The 21,519-nt window shown below is 44.8% G+C and overlaps 1 protein-coding gene across 3 annotated transcripts in view; it reads left to right on the forward strand.

Moving 5' to 3' along the window:
* The window catches only part of CASS4 (Cas scaffold protein family member 4), a 35,054-nt gene that overhangs the window by 1,059 nt on the left and 12,476 nt on the right, over nucleotides 1-21,519 (forward strand). The window contains exons 1-2 of one of the 3 annotated variants that reach the window (XM_032461416.1): nucleotides 7,256-7,388; nucleotides 18,582-19,004. In XM_032461416.1, the coding sequence (XP_032317307.1) occupies nucleotides 7,371-7,388; nucleotides 18,582-19,004 (441 nt within the window). In that variant the 5' untranslated portion in view covers nucleotides 7,256-7,370. The other 2 variants (XM_032461417.1, XM_032461415.1) reach the window with 2 other exon arrangements.

Raw genomic sequence — 21,519 nt, forward strand, 5'->3', positions numbered from 1 at the left:
GCTGCTAAAAAAAATTACTCAGACCCAAGGAAAGTGAAGGTCAGGGTTATCTTGCTACACCTTTTTAAAATTTTAAGCAGAACAGGAAAAAGAAATGAAACAATTATGAAATGAGGAGCTTGCTTATATGAATTAAATATGTTATTAATAATAATAATAATAAATAATAATAGGTGTCACTAGTGGAATTTATGGCTGAATAACCCACAACAGCCTCTATTATGTAGATTGTGTGTAAATATCTTAGCTACCCTAGAATTTTGTACCCATGTATTTTCTTTGAAATTTTTAAACCATTGGAAAATGGGAAAAAAAGTAATTCAGTAAAACCTGTGCTTATCCTTTACCTAGATTCACCAGTTCCTGGCACTTTGTCACATTTATGTGCATCTATTTGTATATATTTAGACACAGGCTACATTCACATTTTCCAAAAATCCAAAGATATCTGAAAGCTTTTTTGGCTGTTATTATTTCTTTGTGTGTGTGTGTGTGTTTATTTTTTCCAACCCAGGACTCATTCAAGGATCACAGATTCTGTTTGTTAGGTCTCTGTTGTGCTGAATCTAGAACAATCCACTACTTTTTATTTATTTCATTACACTGACGTTTTCTATGAATATTCAGATTTTTTATGATTTAGACTTCTTTTTATTTATGTGCCACTTATTCTGCCTAATTTCTATAGCACTTTACAATGTGTAAGTAACATGTATATGTGCGTATAACATATATTTGGTATTCCCAGCATCCCCATGAAATTCTATTATCAGTATTACACAGGTAGTAATGGCTGACACTTTGGCCGACTGTCCATCCGCCAGGCCCGGGGATGGGTGCTCTACTTGCTTTGCCTCCTGTCATCCTCACAACATCTCCACAAGGTAGATGTGTTACTCTTGTCCCCATTTTACAGATGAGGAAAGTAGGCTGCATTGACTTGCCAAGGTCGTTCGCTAGTAAGTGGAATGCCAGGAGTCAGACCCAGGCCGACTGGCCCGGAGCCCCAGCTCTTAACCAGATTGCTTCACTGTATTCTGCTCCCTGGGCCAGAGGTCAGCACTCTTTTCATAAAAAGCCAAATAGTATTTTACGCTTTGTGGGCCACCTATGATCCCTGGTGCATATTCTTTTTTTTTTTTTAACAACTCTTTAAAAATATAAAATCATTCTTAACTCTTGGGTTGGTCGTGTGGAAGACACCCCAGCTCACACAGATGGCGCCACCCAGGGTGTGGAAGACACCCCAGCCCACACAGATGGTGCCACCCAGGCACGGCAGCACCAGAGCGAGAGCCCAGGTCTTCCACGCCCAGGCCGGGGCAGCCCCCGTGCACGACTTCCTGAGCATCCCTACAGAGTAGCCAAGGCACATATAGAATAATACACTTTTTCAAAGATTTTACAAGAACAGTAGCGGTAATTGAACAACTGTTGAGACCCTTGTCTTTCACAATGAACAGTACATATTCGAGTTCTATCTCTTTTAGCACCATTGATCTACCCTGTTATTGTTAATGCCTACATTGTTGTGTAAGTGATTTTTATTAAATGGTAACACCATGCTTGAAGGGGTCAGACCACGTGGGTGGTTCTCAGCGATGTTGCATTTGCCTTTAAAGCAATGCTGACTTTCACTCAGGGGCACCCAGACACCTCTTGTGCCCTGAAGTCAGCCTGTGTACGTCGGGTGGTGCACAGCCACCACCCTCTCAAGCTGTTCCTGGGTGTTGCTGCCCAACAACCAAAGGATTCCTTGTCAGTAGAATTTCACCTTTGTGCATAGCAGATTTTGCATAATTGTCTGACTTTTATTAGGTTTTCCCTAACTGTCTTATACAACAAAGAAAAAACTGAAAAATAAACATGATAATATTAGCGATAGGAAATGCTGGCCTCAAACGGTGCAGTTGCAACAAAGGTAGAAACCATTATGCGTGGCCAAAGTGGTAAATCCAACATCTCGTTCGCTGGCTCATTGGACTGTAGCTCACTGACTCCATATTCAACTCCATTCAAGAAATGCCAGAAAATTAGGTCTAAAAGACACAGTGGTTTTATTATAGGTAAGTCCTTGCTTTGGATTTTTGGCAGTTTCAAAAGTGCCTTATTTATGAGAAAGAGTTAGCCTGTGCTTTAGTGATTCAGTCCTGTTGGTTGCAAATTGTGTTTACTTCTGAGTGTGTGTGTGTGTATACGGGTCCACACCATCAGAGAGGACACTGAAAACAGCATCTTTGTCACAGACGTTTTTCCTCCCTGCAGTAAATGTCCTGGGATTGAAAGAGGAATCCTGGGTCAAATGAAGCATGGTGTTTGCTTTCCACCACTCTCTGAGAATTTCTGAAATTTGAAAACCTATTTGCCATAGTATTTTCTCCATGATCTATACTTTCTCTCTTTTACAAACAGGGCTGTAGGCTGTGTGCTCACTGGGTATTCTGAAGAGAGTTTCCAAACAAGTGTCTTCACCGTGTTACTGAAGGTTAGATGGTCCAGAGAACTAACCGAGATCATATTTATGTTTTGAGAACATTTAAACATTCTGAAATGTTCTTAACATTTCAGATTCAGCTTCAATTAAAAAGCAAATATCCTTTGTGGGGAGGGTGTAGCTCAGTGGTAAAGTGGTAAAGAGCGTGCTTAGCATATATAAGGTCCTGGGTTCAATCCCCAGTACATCCACCTGAGAAAAAAAAAAGCAAATATTGTTTGGTTTGCTTTCATCTCAACTCTGAGTAGAATGGTTCTAGATTCACTCAAGAGAGGATCTAGGTGAAGACAGAATTTAAAAAAAAAGCAAAAAACAAAATAAAACACCACTGCTTCCGGGGTTGGTTTAGACACTGACCGGCTGCAGGAGTATCAGATGTGTCTGTCACTGAGAGACTCACCTACAGGAACACTCAGTGAGGCTTCGTTTCTGAGTGGGGAGCAATTTCAAGCTCTCACTGTACCTTTAGAAGTTCTGATGGGGCAGGCAAGACACTTTAAACTCAGTCTTTGTCGAAGAAAGTGTCATGTGCAGAGAAGTCACCATGGCCCGCACCTGATCCCATTCCCATGGGCTCCCTACGTCAGATCCTCCCCTTTGTCCCCTACTGTTCCTGGCCTTGGAGTGCTCCTAGCTCCCTGTGGCTCGGTCACTGGGTCCTTCTCCCCAGCATCTCTCCCACTCCGCGGCCTCTCGGACCACCCTGTCTAAATCGCCCCCCTTTCCACACCCACCCCATCATTCACATCTCACTTATCAGGACTAGAAACTGTCTTTCTTCGTTTCCCTCTCTGGAAAGTCAGCTCCCTGCTCCATGAGGGACGGACCTGGGCTTTCTTATCCAGGGCTGCATCTCTAGTGCCTGCAGCAGAGTCTGCACATAGTAGGAGTTCAGTCAGCGCTTCGCTGGTGTGTGTGTGAGTGAATGGGAGGTTACCGGAGTGCAGACAGAGATCTTGCAACACAGTCTGAGGTCAGGAATGGTACTTCCTGGTTGTCAGATGTCTGGGAACAAAGGTCGCATCTGACTCTCAGCTCTTCTAACCTGTACCTGGCCCCAGCTTGACCCAACACTCAGCCTAGACACTTGAGAATTGCACCCTTCCTTCTCCTGTGCTCAGATGTTGCCTTAGACCTGAGCCTTTGCAATTGAAGTCAGGGCCACAAGGACCTGTGGTCTCCCTCTGACCTTGTCAGGCAGGTTCATCCCTTCAACCACCTCACAAGGCAAAACAGGCAGACACAGCTCCTTGCTCAGAAACGCAACTCCCTCTCCACGGTCTAGCCTTTCACCCAACACATCGTTATGGGGCCCTGGGAGCTTGGGGGATTAACACAGAGCCGATATTCCAGCGGGGTCAGAAAGTCAGTCCATGAGTAAGTGGACCCCGTGGAGAAAACTGAACAGGGTACCAGAAAGAGGTAATGGACAGAAAGGGCCTCTCTGGAAACCGGATGGTGGGAACAGCAGATGCAAAGGCAGGAATGAATTCAGCGGAGCAGAGACTGTGAAAAGCCCAGTGGGACGGAAGCAGAGCTAACAGGGAGAGAAAGTGGTCGGAAGGGAGATCTGAGGGGCGAGCAGGGTCTGGTTCACTTTGTGCCTCGTCGGCCCTGCAAGCACGTCAAAGCGCATTCTAACTGCAGAGGAAGCCACGGCCTATTGGTCGCAGGAGATCAGACGCGGTCTGATGTACGTTTCTCACTCAGGCTGCTGTGCAGCATAGGGACAGTCGGTAGGAAAGAGCAGCAGCAGGGAGGTGGGTCGGGGGCAAAGCAGGCGGCTGCGTTTTCCGTTTTGGATGGTACCGCGCTGCTCTCAGTGGACGGGGAGAAAAATCGCTTGCTCTGCCTCTTGAAAAAAATAAAACGTTTAGTGTTTGAGACTGTCAGGAGACCTGAGCAGAAAGAATAAATAAAGGTGTAAATAGCTTTTAATGAACCACCTGTGCTATGTACTGAAAAAAAAAAACTATTTTCCACCAACTTTATTCCCATTTTCTGTTGAGATAATCTACTTTTCATCCATTCCGTGAATATTGAGCCAGGCAGTGCCCTAAATGTCACAGAGGATGAAAGTGCCTAGTCCTCTTTTTCAATATTTAATAAATTGTCATTAGCATTAAAAATTCATTACGGGTGGGGGGAGGAGCTAGCTCAGTGGTAGAGCACATGCCTAGCATGTACGAGGTCCTGGGTTCAGTCCCCGGCACCTCCATTAAAAACAAACAAACAAACAAGCAAACAAACCTAATCACATATCCTCCACCAAAATAAAATAAAAGAAAAAAGAAAAAATTTTAAAGACCCACTACATTGTATTAGTCTTTCCCATTTGATAACCTTTATTCTCTTAAACATAGTATTTGCCATAGAGCTCACTTGAAAAAAAAAAAAAACAAAACAGCAAAGCAGAACACCATGACTTACCCCGAAAGTTAAAAAAGTCCGCTACAAGACAATTCAAAGGAAAGTGGCCTGCATGATAATGGAAATGGGGAAGCAGCTATAGAAACGTGGTGTGGTCATTTTGGAACTGTGATGACTAAGGCAGGAAATGACAAGAGCCTGGAGGGGAAATAACTTCAAAGGAGGAAGGTGGGAGGCTGGCTTAAAAAAAAAAAATATATATATATATATGCGCTATAAGGGATATTTGAATACTCCAACACGAGTTGCAAAAAGGGGAAGTAAATATTTTAGGAACCATTTCCAAACGTATTGCTCATAATCTGTTTGTTTATTGGAATGGAGGAGGATGCGTGTGTACACAGCGAGAACAGAGTTAGTACCCGGAATGCAGGGTGCTCCTGTGCCTGGGGCGGCATCTCCCTGCTCTCTGCGTGGAGCTTTGCTGGCTCTTAAAACTCCTCTAGGAAATGTTATTCACGGGCAAGTCTGGGCAACTCTGGGCAGCCCACTCACTCCGGACAGCATTTCTCCATGAGTTTTCTAAATGAGTGAATCTGTTGTTCTTTTTCTTTAAACTCTTGCTTCTCCTTAGCTCAAGAGCACGTTTTGTTTGTTACACATTTGTCACAGGCAGCCTGTCATTTGGGGGTGGGGGGACAGGGTGGAGAACTGGGGTAAGAAAGCAGTAGGGTGCCTCTCCCTTGGAGATGTTTGCCATCTGGTTAACAACAAGTAAAAAGCGCTTGTGGAATGTTCGACTTGGTTCAGAATTTAAACTGGCAGGAGGCTGAATGAGTCAGTTACCAACAGCAAGAACTTCAAGTTGCTTCTGTCCTGGGATGTTTTCCAAAGTGAGGGGATCAGCAGCCCTTAAGAATCAACAGGGACAGTTACGGACCGTGTTCTCTGTAACCTCCCTGTGGTACCTCGTGTAAGGCTTGCGATGGGTTTAATCTGTGGCCATTATTGACAACAAAATGAATGTACCCAGTGAACTGGAAAAAATTCTCACCAAGAGAATGAGAGAAGGGCTTAAAGAATAGGGTGGGTCATTTGTTGTTTTTTTTTTTAACATCCCTAAAATTCACCCTGGGAAATGGAGAATTTGGTGAACAAGCATGAACCTTCACTCATTTCTCTGTGATCTATTAAACAGCTTGGACCAGCTTTGAATTCCTCCTCATCAATCAGATGGAAAACTCACGCCCTACAGGGACCTTGACCTCACTTATACAAGATGATTTTAGGTGCGGTACACAGACAGGACTTTTTTTTCACTTTAGTGCATATTTTCATGTGCACCGGAAAAACCTAAACCTGGCTCATCAACTTGTAATTTCATAGGTCATATTACTTAGGGAGAGTTTTTTTTAAATTGGCTTCATTCAATATTTTACTTTCAGTTAAAACGTATACAGACAGCACACGGATATGACAGGAGGCATGCAGTTAATAGACATGTGAAGTTTAAGAAGCACAGTCTTAGACAAAACTGTCTCCTAACTGGCGTTGGTATAATTGCTTATGACCAATCAAAGAACATGAAACACTTCTTTTCATCGCCATGTCTTTTGTCCCCTTTACCCTTCAAAACAAGAAAAAAGGAAGGAAGGAAAAGATATGAGAAAGGAAAAGACCCTACCTGTCATTTTCTTTAATCCCTCTCCTGGCTCTCAGGAAGCAGGAGAGAAGAGTAAGAAAAGAAAAAGTGCACAGCTGGAGGGAGCCAGACACTTGGGGATGTGGATGCTGAGGCCCTCCTCCCTCTGTGAGTTTCTCCCAAGACAGGGCTGAGTCCTCAACCACTCACCTTGGCCCGACATTGCTCTCAATTCCTCTTTCCCCCAAACCAAGTATCCTAAGAATTCAGGGACTTGTCACTAGCAAAGAGTGGACTTGAAGGTGGAGAGCAGGGGTTGAGGGACAGATGAAAAAAATCTGCTGGGTCTCTAGGGCATTACAAGCTGCAGAATACAGTTTGGTATAACATGGACCCATCTTGGGCCACTTCCAAAAACAAAAAAATCAATTACTTAGAAGATCTGGGAGATCTTTATTGTTGCATCATTTCAATCCTGAGCTTAGACCAAGAGAACCGGCTCACCTCGTCCCACAGCCCACGTTGTCAGACATACAGTAGGTGCTTGATAAATGCTTGTCAAATCAATGAAGCAGGAAAAGTGAACTTTAGCAAGATTCCCATGAATCAGGGAAGTATATTCAAATGACTTGATCTGGTTAAAACCCAAACCTATTGGAAAAACACAGTAATCAGGCATCAGGGAAGCAAATGTTTCTCTTCCATTGGGTAGCTTTGGAATTTTTCTCTGGCCACAGCCTCTTCCTCAAAGTCTCACTAGTAGGCAGGGCCTTCTGCGGCTATGAAAGTCTCTGTAAGAAAGGCCTTTTCCTCTGAACCATCAGGAAGAATTCACAGCTGGAGGGATCAGGGTTCAACGTTATCATGGAGAAATCAGTTAAGGTTTGTGCTGTGTTCACAGACTATGCCATCGTCAGGCTCACTTTTAGAGGTGTTGGGAAAACAAGGAATCCCTCTTTTGTTTAAGTTTTTCTTTTTCTCTCATATCCTTTCTCATTTCCAAGTTCACCTGGTTTATTCACTTCTCAGTCCCCAGTGCCTACAGATAAGCCCGCCAACCATGGCTGTTTGCATTCAGATGGGTGGGAGGGAACCATTGTATTATGCAACCGGCCCCAACCTTTCCCAGCCCTGGCTGTTGGTTTCAGCCCGGATCTCCAGGCAAGAACAGCTGCAGAAAGAGCACTGGTCAGGCACAAGGGTTTTAGACCCCAAACCTCATGGCATTCCAGCACCAACTATTACAGGAGGATTTCCCTTCCAAAGTGATTTCTGCCGGTGTTTCCCAGGATATGGACTAATCACCTTTAAAAATAATTTCTTTAGAGGATCAAGATGAAGGTGACTGTGAGTATCTGAGTTTCTCTCTTTTGGCATCATTTCCTGTAAACTGTTGATTGCTTAGGACTCGGAGTTAGCTGTGTAAAGGGCCCATGACTCGTTATTTCAATTTTTTCCCCTAAGTTGAGGAAGTAGGTAATGATGCTTCCCAAATAACGATCCCACCAGGGGAAATTACTGACAGTTGTTCTCTGTCCCAGGTTTTGAAACAAAAAAGAGAGAATTTACATTTTGTTTAGAAAGCTAATATTTGGGGAGGGGATAGCTCAGTGGTATGTGCTTAGCGTGCACAAGGTCCTGGGTTCAATCCTCAGTATCTCCATTAAAAATAAGTAAGTAAATAAAACTGATTCTCCCCCCAAGAAATAAAATTTAAAAATAATAAAAACATTTTAAAAAGAAAGAAAATGTAAAAAAAAAAAGAAAGAAAGCTAATATTCTACTTAGTTAAGTTTTTTTTTTTTTTAAGCTTAAAAAAAAAGTGACTTTATAAAAGTAATTGGGAAAAGAGAGTTTCAGTATCTCAGTCAAATGACTTCAGGTCACTTTCTACACATTCTGGAGCCTTTCAATCCAGAACTTTTCAACTTTCTCAAAAGCGGAGCTGACACTGAAAGTCGGTTATTTTCCTAACCTATCTGGCAAATCAGTATTAACCACAGAAAAGACAGCAGTTTTCCCTCAGCACCTCTCATTTAACTACTTTGCTAAGTTTAAAAAAAAAAGAGCTCCAAGAGAAACAACTCTTCTTTACGTTGTGGGGTGATGCAAGAAGCTACGTAGCTGTCACCTCATTTTAAGAAAAAAATTCTAAATATTTCTGAGAATGAAATGCAGCTCATTGAAGCCGAGCTGTCTCAATAGCTCCGCACACAAATTCTCTCACCCCATGAGGCATGACACGTTAAAAGGAAATAATTTAATACAGTTGCAAACCTCAGGGCAAATTCTGGTGGTGAAATGCACCATTTTTCTATGTTAAGTGACTCTCGGTTCCCGAGAACTTGCAGAATTTTATTTTTCGATGTAAACGTGGCGATGGAAAAATACTGAAATTCATAAGAGAAAAGAAAGGTTAGGATAACTTAGAGAAGAGAAAGAGGAGGTGGCCTGGTGGCCTGGTGTTCCCATCTCAGATGCAGACCTCCTAACATGACTCCAAGTGGAAGGAAATAGCAAACGGCTATCCAGCGCCTTCCCGGGTGTAACACGCATGTAACACGCAGCTGTGGAGTCCAGGGGCTGCTCATCCTGATTCCTGGTCTTGCGTGCGAACAGTCCCCTTGTGGGAGGCCCTCCCGTCTGGCCCAGGTGTCCGAGCACTTCTCTTTGGTTAATTATAAGAACTTAGTATTAGCTGAGACACACTGGTGTGTGAGAAGTCTGCATGGTTACATGAGGGTTACACGAGGGTTACGACGTGGGGCTCCTTCTCAGATCGTCTTTGCTGTGACTCCTTTAAAAAACGTCCACCCCCTCTCATCCTCCAGAGTTTACCTCCCAGAATGTCCTCACCCCTCCACATCTCTCACAAAATAAGTGTCATGTGGATACTTTGTTTCTTCCTCGCTGTTGTCCTTCTTCCTCTGTCCTTCTTCCCTTTTTGGAGAATGTGGGTGGGAAAAATGGAGGTGGTGAGGGGATTTTTCTTACACTCTTGGAAACTTTCTTTCTCTCCCTACCCTCCCCACCCCCAGCCTTTTTTTTTTTTTTTTTAACACAATGTGCTTTAAAATACGATGGAAAATAAACATTCACAAGCCAACAGATAGCACCCTTCTCTCCACTTTGATCTTCCTAAGCCTATCTGTGTATTTACATAATACAAAGTACTTCCAAGTCCACTGAAGGGGAGACCGTTGCCTGTAAAGACGATCAAAGAGCTTTCTCCATTCCGCATTTCCTCCTGATGTTCTGAGTCTGGGCTCAGGCACCTTACAAAGATGTACAAGAGAATATTTCACTTGATCTCAAAACCTCCCCCATCCAAGGAAAGCCTTCATGAACTTCAGGGATTCACATTGCCCATACATCAAAGGATCTGAAAGATTCACAGTGTATGCCTCAAAAAAAAAAAAAAATTGTGGCCTTCAGAGGGGAGGTATGAACCCTTCCATCACCTCCCCCTAAAAGTAACTAAGAATTCTTGGAAGTAAGTCATGGGATCTGTGAGAAGGAAGCTAAAATGCGAAACATGGACGCTTTTCAAAGAAGGATTTTAGAAGGAGAAAAATGCCCATCTTGTTAATGGGGTTCCATGACGTTGTACAGAGCAGGTGCCCAGCGACCACTTGCTGCTCAGAGTTCCTTCCACATTTACAATCTCTATCTCTTTATGTTTGGGGCACTTACATAATTACTACTTCCTGCTGTGAGCTGGTGACCTCGTTGTATGATTTACCTTCTCAAGGAAAGGATGGTTTTCTAGCTCCTTTGATGGAAACCATCTCAGGATCTCCATTTTCCTATCCCCTGGCTAGTAATTCTCTAATTTTGGGAGTACAAGGGTCTGGGAGGCGAGGGTAGCACTTGTGAAAGATAAATTGAGGAGGAAGCAGGATTGGGCTATGATGCTGACCTGACCCTTGGGAAGGGAAAGAGGGAAGTCAGCAGGAGAGGATAGAGAGCCTCAAACTGTGAGTGGCTTGCACTCAGTCTTGGATGACATCACGGGGCACTTCAGAGCAGATTGCCCATTAAAGGGGTCCTGCATTGAGCAGAAATGCTCCAGTACCCACAACTACTAATCTCCGGTTTGCAAAGGAAATGAGGGTGAGGCCTCTAAGACCCAGCAGTGGGCTGGACTCAGCAGCAGAGTACATCATTTGGCCCAACTAGTTATCTTTTAAAATCTGCCTGAACATGCCACAGTCTTCACCACTCCCTAATGTCTTACACCTGGCCCACCTCACTTTTCTATATTTCTTGCCTGGTTTCTGTAATCATATGAGTTTGCTGCTCCTGCCTATAAATGTCCTTAAATCAGCTCCTTCTAAGTTTCCATGTATTTAGCAGATTAGAGTAGGAAACTGACTTAGACCTAAGTCAGACAGACTCAAGTTTGAATTCCCATCCTACTGCCTGCTGCTGCATGACCTTAACCTCTCCTAATTTCAGGCACCATAAAGCTTTAAAATGAGGCCAACACTGCAGATGAGGCCCCCCACCCACCCTGAACATTCAGTTTCTGCTGCTTTACTCTGTCAAGTGAACTGAAGAAAATAAAAATGTAAAGTAAGGCAGAAAGGCAGGCCAGGCTCCTGGAGAGCCAGCACGGGGCAGCCACCGAGGAGCTGTGCCCATTCTCCCGGTCTAGAGAGGGGACTGCCATTCTGGTCATAGGAATAATGAAGAAGCACAAAACAGGAGTTTCAGCAGGTGGCATTTCCACAGGCCCATTAATCTGGTTCTGCTTAGAACTGTAGCTGCTGCCGCTGGCTCTTTCTGTCACTGCAGAAGACAAAGTAAGAGAACCAGATCTCTCTGCATCTTACTTCCCTGGTCCATAGTGCCTCCTCCTCCCTTGTCTGGCAGTTATAATCCTGCTTTTCTTTCAAGATTCACCTCAAGTGTTACATGCAATCCTTCACCAGCTCTTCCCTACAGTTTCCTACAGCCAATCTCCACCCTTATCTGAGCCACAGGTATTTCCCACTTGCACTGGGAAAACTGGCTTTGATGACCTTCTTTGGCTTCACACTGGCTCCATCCAATCCCCTTTCTACCCGCAATCAGATGTAAACATCGATTAATCCAGAAATCAAGCCCTGGGTTTTTGTTGACTTCTCTCCAGACAACCTGGTCGTCTTTCAGCTCCCCCAACCCCACATACTTCACACACAGACACACAAATTCACTCCCTCCTTCCCTCCTGCCCTCACATTTCTCTTCCTCTGCCTGGATGATTTCTCCCCCTTTCTTGATCTGGCTAACTTCCACTCACCCCTAGGTTGCAATTTCCATGGCCCCTTTCTCTGGGGAACTTTCCCTAAGCCCTCATCCATCACCACTTCCCAACTGCACTCATAATTTCTCATAACTTTCTGTATTTTCCTTCATCGCACTAGAAACCCTATATTTATTTCTGATTTGGTTGGAATGTGTCTCCTTCACTAGAACGTACGCTGGCGTGAGATCAGGAACTGTTTTGTTCACCGTTCTGTCTCCAGCAGAGCCCCGAGCATGCAGTAGATGCTCAATACAGTCTTGATGAATGAATGAATGATGAATGAATGAATGAATGAATAGAGCTAGCTAATTACTCCCGTGGCTGGTTGCTGGTTCAGTATCTATTAGCACATTGCACCTGGCCCTTGTGTGAGCATCTTCCAGAAAGGGAGTCTTTTATTCTTTGCCTTTGTTTCCTTAAGCTCTTCCCCTTCTTCCTTCCAAATGCTTATTCGTTTTCCTTTCCCTTCTCCCAGCTATTGTATGAAGATAGAAACTGGTTAAGGTTTCTTCCGTTGTACCTCGAATCTAACTGCCTTTGTGCCCAAATAGAATAAAAATATAAACATATGTCCCCCTTCATCTCTTAAACATCTACACAAACATTTCCAAATTAACACCCAATTCTAGGAGGGAGGGTAAAGCTCAGCAGTAGAGCGTGTGCTTAGCACGCACGAGGTCCTGGGTTCAATCCCCAGCACCTCCATTAAAATAAAAAAACAAACCTAATATCCACCCCCCAAAAAAGTGTTTAAGAAAAAAACACCCTCTTCAAAATAACTTGGGTGTGGCCTCAGCGACAACTGCAATTATTATCAGGATGCTTTGCAGTGGCCAGCAGGTCGAGTCCGTCCGTTGTCTGGAGAGCGCGAGCGCGGTGCCAGGCACGGAGGCGCACGACGCACGTTTGCTGCGGCTGCTGTTCCTTGTTCTCCCCGCACCGCCAGCCTGCCCAGCCCCGCTTGCCCCCAGCTAGATTCTTTCTTCAGCATGTCTAGAGGATCCTCAGTTCCAAGTCCGGCGTGGCTGCACCAGGAGGCGGCGCCCGGCCTTGCGTGCGCACGCGTGGGCAGGGAGGTGACTCGAGGTGCGATCTGAAAGAGGAGTCAGTCATGCAAACGACCTGGCGGAAAAGTGCTCTGGACAGGAGGAGTAGGGGGAGGGCGCAGGTCCTGCGGTGAAGGAGATGCCCTCCTTAGTGCATCGGAGAAAAGTAAGGAAACAATGCAGCTGGAGGGAAATTCCCAGGAGTAGCGGGCCAGGAGGCGGATCAGGTGGGGCAATCAAGTAGGGAATTTGTTTTGTTCTAAGCGCGGTTCTAAGCAACTGGAAGCTTTAAACTAGAGACCAACACAGTCTGATTTTATATATATATATATATATGTGTGTGTGTGTATATGTGTGTATGTATATATATATGTGTGTATATGTGTGTGTGTGTATATATATATATATATGTGTGTGTGTGTATATGTGTGTATATATATATATATATATAATATCATTCTGGCTGGTGTCTGGGGAATGAATTGCAAGAGGTACAATGATGGATGTGAAGACAACACTTAAGAGTCCAAGTGACCTTGGCAAGTCATTTGCTCTCTCTGACCCTCAGTTTCCTCATCTGTAAAATGAGGATAAGAAAACCTTCCTCTGAGGCATCTGAGAATTAAGTGGTATAATGACTTCAGAGCACCCAACACAAAATAGTTCCTCATTCAGTAGAGTCCAGTTACCTCCTTTTTCTGGGAGAGGAATTCCCCAAGACTTCTCACATGTGTTTAATTCTTCTTTTATAACACAGATTTTTGATGGTCTTTGTCTTAAAACTGAGACATTAATTGACTGCACAAGGTGTCCAGAAACACCTCTTGCCAATTTCAATGAACTACTATTCTGAAGGGACTCACATCATGGCAACACAGTTAGGACTTCCCTTTGCTGGGAGTTTATATCCTTCAGGGTGGGCTGCTGCTCTGAAGGCTGCGGGCTGTAAGCCATGTCTCCAGAACTAGACAGCCGCTGTCCGTCTTGGACAGCTGTGGGTGCCCACTGGGGTGGAAGATCAGAGAGGCCCATTGTTCTCGGGACAAGCACCCCCGCCTTTCACAATGGGCAAAGCCACCGGCTGAGCTGCTGTCAATCTGGACACTTGTAAGCAGCTGCCATGTAGAAGCAACTGCTCTGTCTGAACATAACACACTTCGTTATTTCTAGACAAAGGCAAGCACACTTCAGATGATGGGCTTTACCTTTTACAACTGTGTTAGATGTATTTCATGGGAATTGTGATGATGGATTGGAGATTGTGTTTTGTTTTCCCTTTTCTTCCCAGTGTGGACAGTTAAAGTATTATTTTCCAAAAGGCATAATCATGACTCTCATGTGAATATAAAATGAACTCATGTCAAAGACTGATTCATTAATGAGGGAATCAGGAAAAGGTTAAAATCGGGCCCAAGAGCATTTAAGGATCTAGGTATTTGTAGGCAATTCAATACAGGAATATTCGGATATGATTGCCTGGTTAAAGTCCAACAAGGTAATAAACCATAACCTTTCAAGTTATCTTTTCTTACTGAACAGAAGTTACTGGCCTCTTTAACCAAAAAATAATCTACAAGGTAGCAAGTAACTGTACTAAGTCTAGACCTTTAATCAATGCTCTTTATAAGATTCTGAAGCTCTGTTCCCTCTAAATGCTTCATTTCTGCTGGATTCTCCAAGCTGAGCACCCACATTCTTGTGAAACCTGCTCACAGCACATCAAAGGGACAGTACTTGTGTGTGCAGACTAGCCAGGCCTTGAGGCCCATCTTTTGGACATCTCAGGGGTCATTCTTACTGAAGCCATCTAGAAGGGTCGGAGAGCTTCCTTCTTATGCTACTCTAGACAGAAATAGGGGCTCTCATCTTGGTGCTGTGTGTCTCTTTACCTTCCGAAGACTTGAACATGAGGGCATCGCATCACTCGTCCTTATCCATTGGTTAACTTACCAAGTAGCTGATGAGCACATACTGTGTATGGGAGCCTGGGGACACGGTGAGGGCAGATGTGATCCCTGCTCTCCTGGAGCTTATGCTCTGCAGGGAGACAGATGCCAAAAAGATGATTGCCCACTTAATGAGTTAGATACAAATGTCCTAAGTCCTGACATGGAAAGGTATTAAGCGAAAAAATGGGGAGGACTAGTTTAGTCTGCAGGAATCTAGGCATCAGGGAATCCTTTTCCAAGGAAGGGATATTTAAGACGTGTCTGGAAGGATGAGTAGAATTTCACGGTGTGAAAAGCTGCTGTTTTGAGAAGAGGGAACAGCATGTGCAAAAAACTCGAGGACCCCAAAAGGTTGGCACCCATGTGTGGCTGGTGAAGGAAGTGATGCTGTGAGGCTGGACACATGGGCAGGAGCAGCATCACCTGGGGCCCTGAAGGTTTGGCAGACTTGGGGCTTCGTCCAAAGGTTGCCGGGGAGCTGTCAAAGGGTCGTAGAGTGAGAAGGGAACACGATCAAAATTCATGTTCCTGAGAACTCCAGCCCTGGGAATAGTGCAGTAAAGGTTGGCTGAACTGTGAAGGAACACATGGCTGACCCCAGGGGATCCCTGTCTGTTGGCTCTGACTCAGCTCTCTGCTTTCTAATTTAATCTCATAAACTCACTCAACCAGACAAGTGAGACCTCATACCATCCCTCTAGCTGAGGGGCTCTAGTTCACCGAGGATGAGAGAGGGCGTCTCCAGGCAGCAACGGCCCTCACCATGCACGTGCCCATAACTCTCCAGGCCCTTTTTCCTTCTTTGAGAAATGAGTTTGTGGCGGAAATGCCACAGGGAGGTGACTCTCCTCCCAACGCAAGTTCTCCACTCTCTGTGGTGTGAAGGCTGCAGCCAGTTCTGTAGTTTGGGGTAGTCTGGGTGTTTCCATGAATGTGTTAAACATTTCAAGTTTTCTTGATAAATATTTTTAAAACCAGCTGTGCCATCTAACAAAAAGCTAATGCACAGGGTAGGTTAGGGGGAAGGAAACAGGCCATCTCATTCTCGGGCAGACTTGGAAATGACTTTGCTGGCGGGCCGTGGGCAGCCCTAATGGTTTCCACCCTGCCGACTTCCTACCTAGAACTGCATCTGTGGAAATAGATTGGGGGAGCTGCAGATAGCGCTGAAGATGATCATTTCAGCATTGTTTGTAATCGCTAAAAACTGGAATTCACTAAAATGTCCCCAAATTAGGAAAGACTAGTCTAGGAACATTGGGAAACATCCATACAATTAAAGAGGTACTGAAGGAAACTATTTATGGACATAGGAAAAAAAGAAAGAAAAAGCAGACTGTAAAATTGTATGTATTATGGGATTGTTGCAGAAAAGCGCTTGACAGCTCAGTGTTACAGCTCAGTTGTGACAGCAACCTGGATCTGGGCTAGAGACCAAGCAGCACTCAGAGAGTTGGAGAACTCAGGTTTATTATGCCACCAGGCCCAGATGAGTTAACACTTCAAGCTCTGGACCAGGTCTGTAAGTTTACACAGGCTTTTATAGGCTGCCAGTTTACACTTTGCTACATCATATGCAAATAAGGTATAACAAAAGTTGACTAATTAGGAACAAGCTTTTTAGAAATGGACCAATCAGGAGTGAAAGAAATAGCCAATCAGGAGTGAGGGAAATGGACCAATCAGGAGTGAGAGAAATAACCAATCAGGAGTGAGCTTCATGCAAATGAAGCACTATAAGTGGACCAATCAGGAGCTCGCTCAAGGAATCAATAGAATTTTAGGAGTAAGTTCCACTTTCCTAGAAGTAAGCCGTTTCAGAGGCAAAAAGTGAGATAAAGCCACTGTGCCAGGGAACTGGATGGTGCTGACAGGAGAGTAGTGGCCCTGCCTGTGGGTCCTGCTGGTCTTTTTTTATGGGGCTTCCCATTTTTATGGGGCTTCTCATCTCAGGATCTTATTATATTTTAAAAATAAAACTGACTCTAGGTATGTAAATGAACATACATGCACAAGAAGAGATCTGGAAACACACAAAACAGAGAAGTAACCGCAGTTAAGGTTGTATTAGTGGCCCTGTAGGCATTTGTTGGTTTTGGGGGATTCTTTTTAATTTTTAATTTTTTTTAATTTTTGGAGGGTGGATGTAATTAGGTTTACTTATTTATGTATTTATTTTTGGAGGAGGTACTGGGGATTCAACCCAGGACCTCCTGCATGCTAAGCATGTGCTCTACCACTAGAGCTATACTCTTCCCCCTCATTTTTGTTTTTTTCTATTTGCTTATCATTTTATTTTGCATTCTTTCTTTAATGAACTTTTGTTACTTTTGTAATAAAGAAAAAAGATTCAAGTACAAGAACTGTGTGATCCCCTGGGATCTCAGCTGCTGTGGATTTTATGGGGAGGATTTTCAGTGCCTGTTTGCCTGCAGGAAGGATCTGATTCTGCTTAGGGTTCTCAGAATCACATGCATGTGTTTCCCTAAATCCACACAGACCTGACTGTGGGTTTAAGATGGTATTTTTCAGCAGTTGGTCATCCAATTCCATTTTTGTGACAGAAAAAAAAAGCCATTATTATGCCAAAAGCAGCATCAATTCTCAATAAATGTAATGGGAGGGTTGGTCATTTTTGCTTTATTTATAAAACTGTACGTGCTAGCGGCTAGTGGGTATAAAAAGTTTAATGAACTACATTTAATTTTTTTTTGAAAAACCAACTGGAATGATGAATATCAAAATGGTAGAAATTGTTACCTCTGAGTGGTGGGATGATGGGTAATTTTCATTTTCTTTTTTGTTTTTCTTTATTTCTTATTTTTTTGTAATAAGTACACATGGATATAATAAGGGAGGGAGGATGGCAATACTTTAAAACCCACAGAAACAAACTGCCTTCATTTATTTACAGCAGAAAATTCCAACAGAAGGCAAAGGTGGGGAGAGCTTTACCATTGCTGCCATTACAACAGGTGGTTATGTTTTTTTGGAGGGCGTGTGGCTTACGGAAAGAACATGGGTCTGAGAATCAAAAGGCTGCCTGGGTTTGGATCTTGGTTGTGTAGATAAGTCACTCACTCCCTGGGTCTTTGTTTCGTCACTCATGAATTAAAGAACAACGATGGAGCATCTCCTATGCACCTGGGTCTGAGTTTGATACTAGGGAAGGAGCAGGACCTCAGACAAGATCTGACCCCTGCAGTCACAAACTTCCAACCCAAATCAGGAGAAAAATAACAACAACCAGATAAAGAGCAGTAGGATCATTATGACAGTAGCATCCAGGCTTTTGCTGAGCACTTGCCACATGCCAGGCACTGTTCTATGAGCTGTCTGTATGTATCAACCCATTTAATTCTCACAGTAACTCCATGAGGTGGTTAGTACTATTATTCCCATTTTACAGACAGAGAAACTAAGGCCTAATGAGAGTAGCTAGTTTAATCAAGGGCACACAGCTAGGAAGTCACAGAACCAGGATTTCAATCCAACTCTGTGCTAGGCTGCATTCAACTATGTAAATATGTCATAGTCACCACAAATTAAATCAGGTCCATAAGAGTGTAATCGGGAGGCTGGACCTGGTCTCAGGATGCAGGTAAGACCTCCCTGAGACCCTCGCCCCAAGGATGGGTAGAAATCGATCAGGCAGACAGCAAGGACAAGGGCCTCTGGGGTGGAGGGAAGGGATAACAGAGCAATTGTGACAGTGTTCTAAGTGAGTGGTATCACCGTAGCAGTGGATGGCAATGGTAATAACCATGAATTCTTTCTCCCCGGCCCCCAGACACTCTTGGCCAGGGCACTTTATGACAACCACCCTGACTGCTCCGATGAGCTGGCTTTCTGCAGAGGAGACATCCTGACCGTTTTGGAGCAAAACGTACCGGAAAGTGAGGGCTGGTGGAAGTGTTCACTCCATGGGAGGCAAGGCCTGGCCCCTGCCAACCGCCTCCAGATCCTCAGGGAGGGCCCTGCCGACAAGCCCGGCCCCCCTTTCCCGAGGGGTCTGGAAGACACTCCCGCCAGCTCCCAGGAGACCTACCAGGTGCCCACCATGCTCAACCCCCCGCCTCCCAGCCCCGTGTACGAGCAGATGAAGAGCTGGGTGGAGAGGCCCCCGCCTCCCACAGTCCAAGTCTATGAGTTCCCTGACCCACCTGCCAACGCCAGGATCATCTGTGAAAAGACTCTAAGCTTTCCAAAGCAGGTAAGCTTATTTCCAGGTAGAAAAAATAGGTCAAGGGGTACATAGCACCCAGAGGCTTAACTACCCTTGACTCATGGGTGTCCATCTAGAGATCAAACATGCAAGATGGGAGCCACACAGTTGGGGTGACTGGGTGAGCTTGTGTTTGGTCCCCATTTTGGTTGGCATTCATATTCTCTGCACCCCAGTGATTCCCAGCTCTCTACACTTCGCAGGAGACTGAATGCTCAGTCGAACTATGCGTGAAAGCATCACACTGTTTGTGGAGGTCTTTTTTCACACTAGGAAGGAACACTAGGGTGGCTGCTGGTAAATGGAGGACTTGAATTTCCATGGGTTCAGATGCAAGAAATTACTCATCAGATTTAAAATAGATATTCCTTTCAATCCAGAAACTTTACTTCCAGAATTGCTGCAGAAATATACAAGAAGGCAAAAATATATCTAGATGAGGCAGCCATGGGCACTAGAGCATTATTTGTCGTAGGGAAAATCCAAAATGCCTAAATGGGTATTCATGGGGCATTGGTTACATGAATTTTGGCATAGCCCTACAATGAACGACTATGCAGTTCTGAAAAAAAGATGAAATAGTTCTATAAGGTATTTACAAGAGGGGAGGAAGAGCCATTTCAATAAAAGCCAAACAAACAACAAAAACTCAAAAACCAGTTCTGTGTCTGTGTGTGCGTGTTCACACACTGACAAGAACACACACCAACAGTGGTTACCCTTAGGAAGTGGAGTTGGTTAAGGAGAAAGTGAAAGAAGGCATTAAGCCGGGACTTTTATTTTATCCATTCCTGTGTCCCCAGCATCTAGGACCGTGCCTGGCACGGGGTGGGTACTTGATAAATAGATAAATACTTAATGAACAAAGAGATTAGGAAGGTGATATGTGTTATATAGAGCGTGTATCTCACCTCTATAATTTTTTTTAAATAGAGGAAAGGAAGCACTTGGTAAATACAGACTGAAACTTTTTTTTTTTTAAAGAAGGAAAGGAATTAATAGAAGAGAAAAATAATGCACAGTTTTCCCCGAAGTCCTGGCTTCATGAGGTGTTAAGAAGGCAGAGCAGATTTGCATGGGCTTCAGTCACTGTGGATTTCCTACCATCACACATTTTGCTTTTGGCTCAAATGACACATCCCACCCGGCCACTGCTCTGGACAGAGATCCTGGTGAGGTCCCTCCCCAGAAAAGGCCACTCCTCCTGATGCATGTGCTGGGCCCCCGGGGATGTCCCGCTTACCACACAGGCCTCCCCCACACCAGCTTCCAACGCCATCTTCAAACGGGAAGGTGTTGATGCCTTGAAAGATTTCTGAATAATTCAGATTTTCTCCCTCCTTGGGCTGCCAGGCAGGAAACCAGGCAGCCGCTGCACTGAACAGCTGCCACTCAGGCCCTGGCTGCTGACACCAGGAGGAAGCGGGGGGGGGGGGGGGGGGGGGGCTCCTGCCGCCGTCCATAGGGTGGGCCCTGCATCGCTTTTCTGGAACAGCTGGCCCAGATGGAGGCTGGGTAGGCTCAGCTGTTGTCTGAGCAGCTGACTCAGAGCAGGGCCCCCGTACTGGCTCCTCCAAAAACGACAAATGTCCTTAGCTGAGGCTAATTTGCGTTTCTTTTCAAAGCCACTAAAGAAAACAAGACAACAAAAAAAGCAAAGGCCATTTTCCCTTCCCCCTAAAAGGAAAACCGATGCAGTGTTCCACCGTTCCCCAGGTGTCCCGCGGAGCTCTGTTAACAAGAGCAGGAATGAATGAAGCCACCAGGTCCAGCATCAGGCTTCATAACCCTGGACTCACTGTCAACTTCTAGACCGACAGCGGTATAAAAGGAGACATGACTTTACTATCTCAGCTTAACTCAGAAAGCATTAGCTGTAGGATTTGTCCTGACATGAGGCATGTCAGCGGTTTGGAGCCCCCACTGGTACAGGCTGCGGCCATCGGCAGAAACCACAGCCACACAAGGGGAATTCAGGAGCCAGGGGCTCCTCGCCGCTCAAGTAGGTTCTTGAGGTGGCCCCAGTAAAACACCTGGGAAACTTTCCCGCCTCTTATTCCTGCTCAGGTTCCCCTCCATGACTACCCTGTCTCTATTTTGGCCTCCTCCCTACCCCTTTTCTTTTTTTATTGCCTTCTCTATGCTTGGGGGTCTTTTAAAGCAATAGATGCCACCTGTGGCTTGGAAATCAGGAGTCTAGGCTCCCTCGGCCTCTGGGGCAGCCACAGCCAGGCCGGGCAGTTGGAAACGTCACAACACCCCCCTGCACGTCTCTTGCTTGCTCTGTATCAAGGTCATTTCTAAGTTCATCTCGAGTTGTATCTTTTGGGGATTCTGAATGATTTTGCTTTTTCCTCTACTACAAGAAGGGAGGAGCTAGAAGAAATGCAAGATGATAAGCAGTTAAGAATCTTCTGATCCACAGAAAAGGCAGACATCTCCTCCCTGTTCGTGTATTCTAGCGGTGAGCCTTGAGTCTCAGACTGCTGAGAAAAGACCTTCT

This window comes from Camelus ferus, chromosome 19 (genome assembly GCF_009834535.1).
Source record: "Camelus ferus isolate YT-003-E chromosome 19, BCGSAC_Cfer_1.0, whole genome shotgun sequence".
Classification (NCBI taxonomy): Eukaryota; Metazoa; Chordata; class Mammalia; order Artiodactyla; family Camelidae; genus Camelus; species Camelus ferus.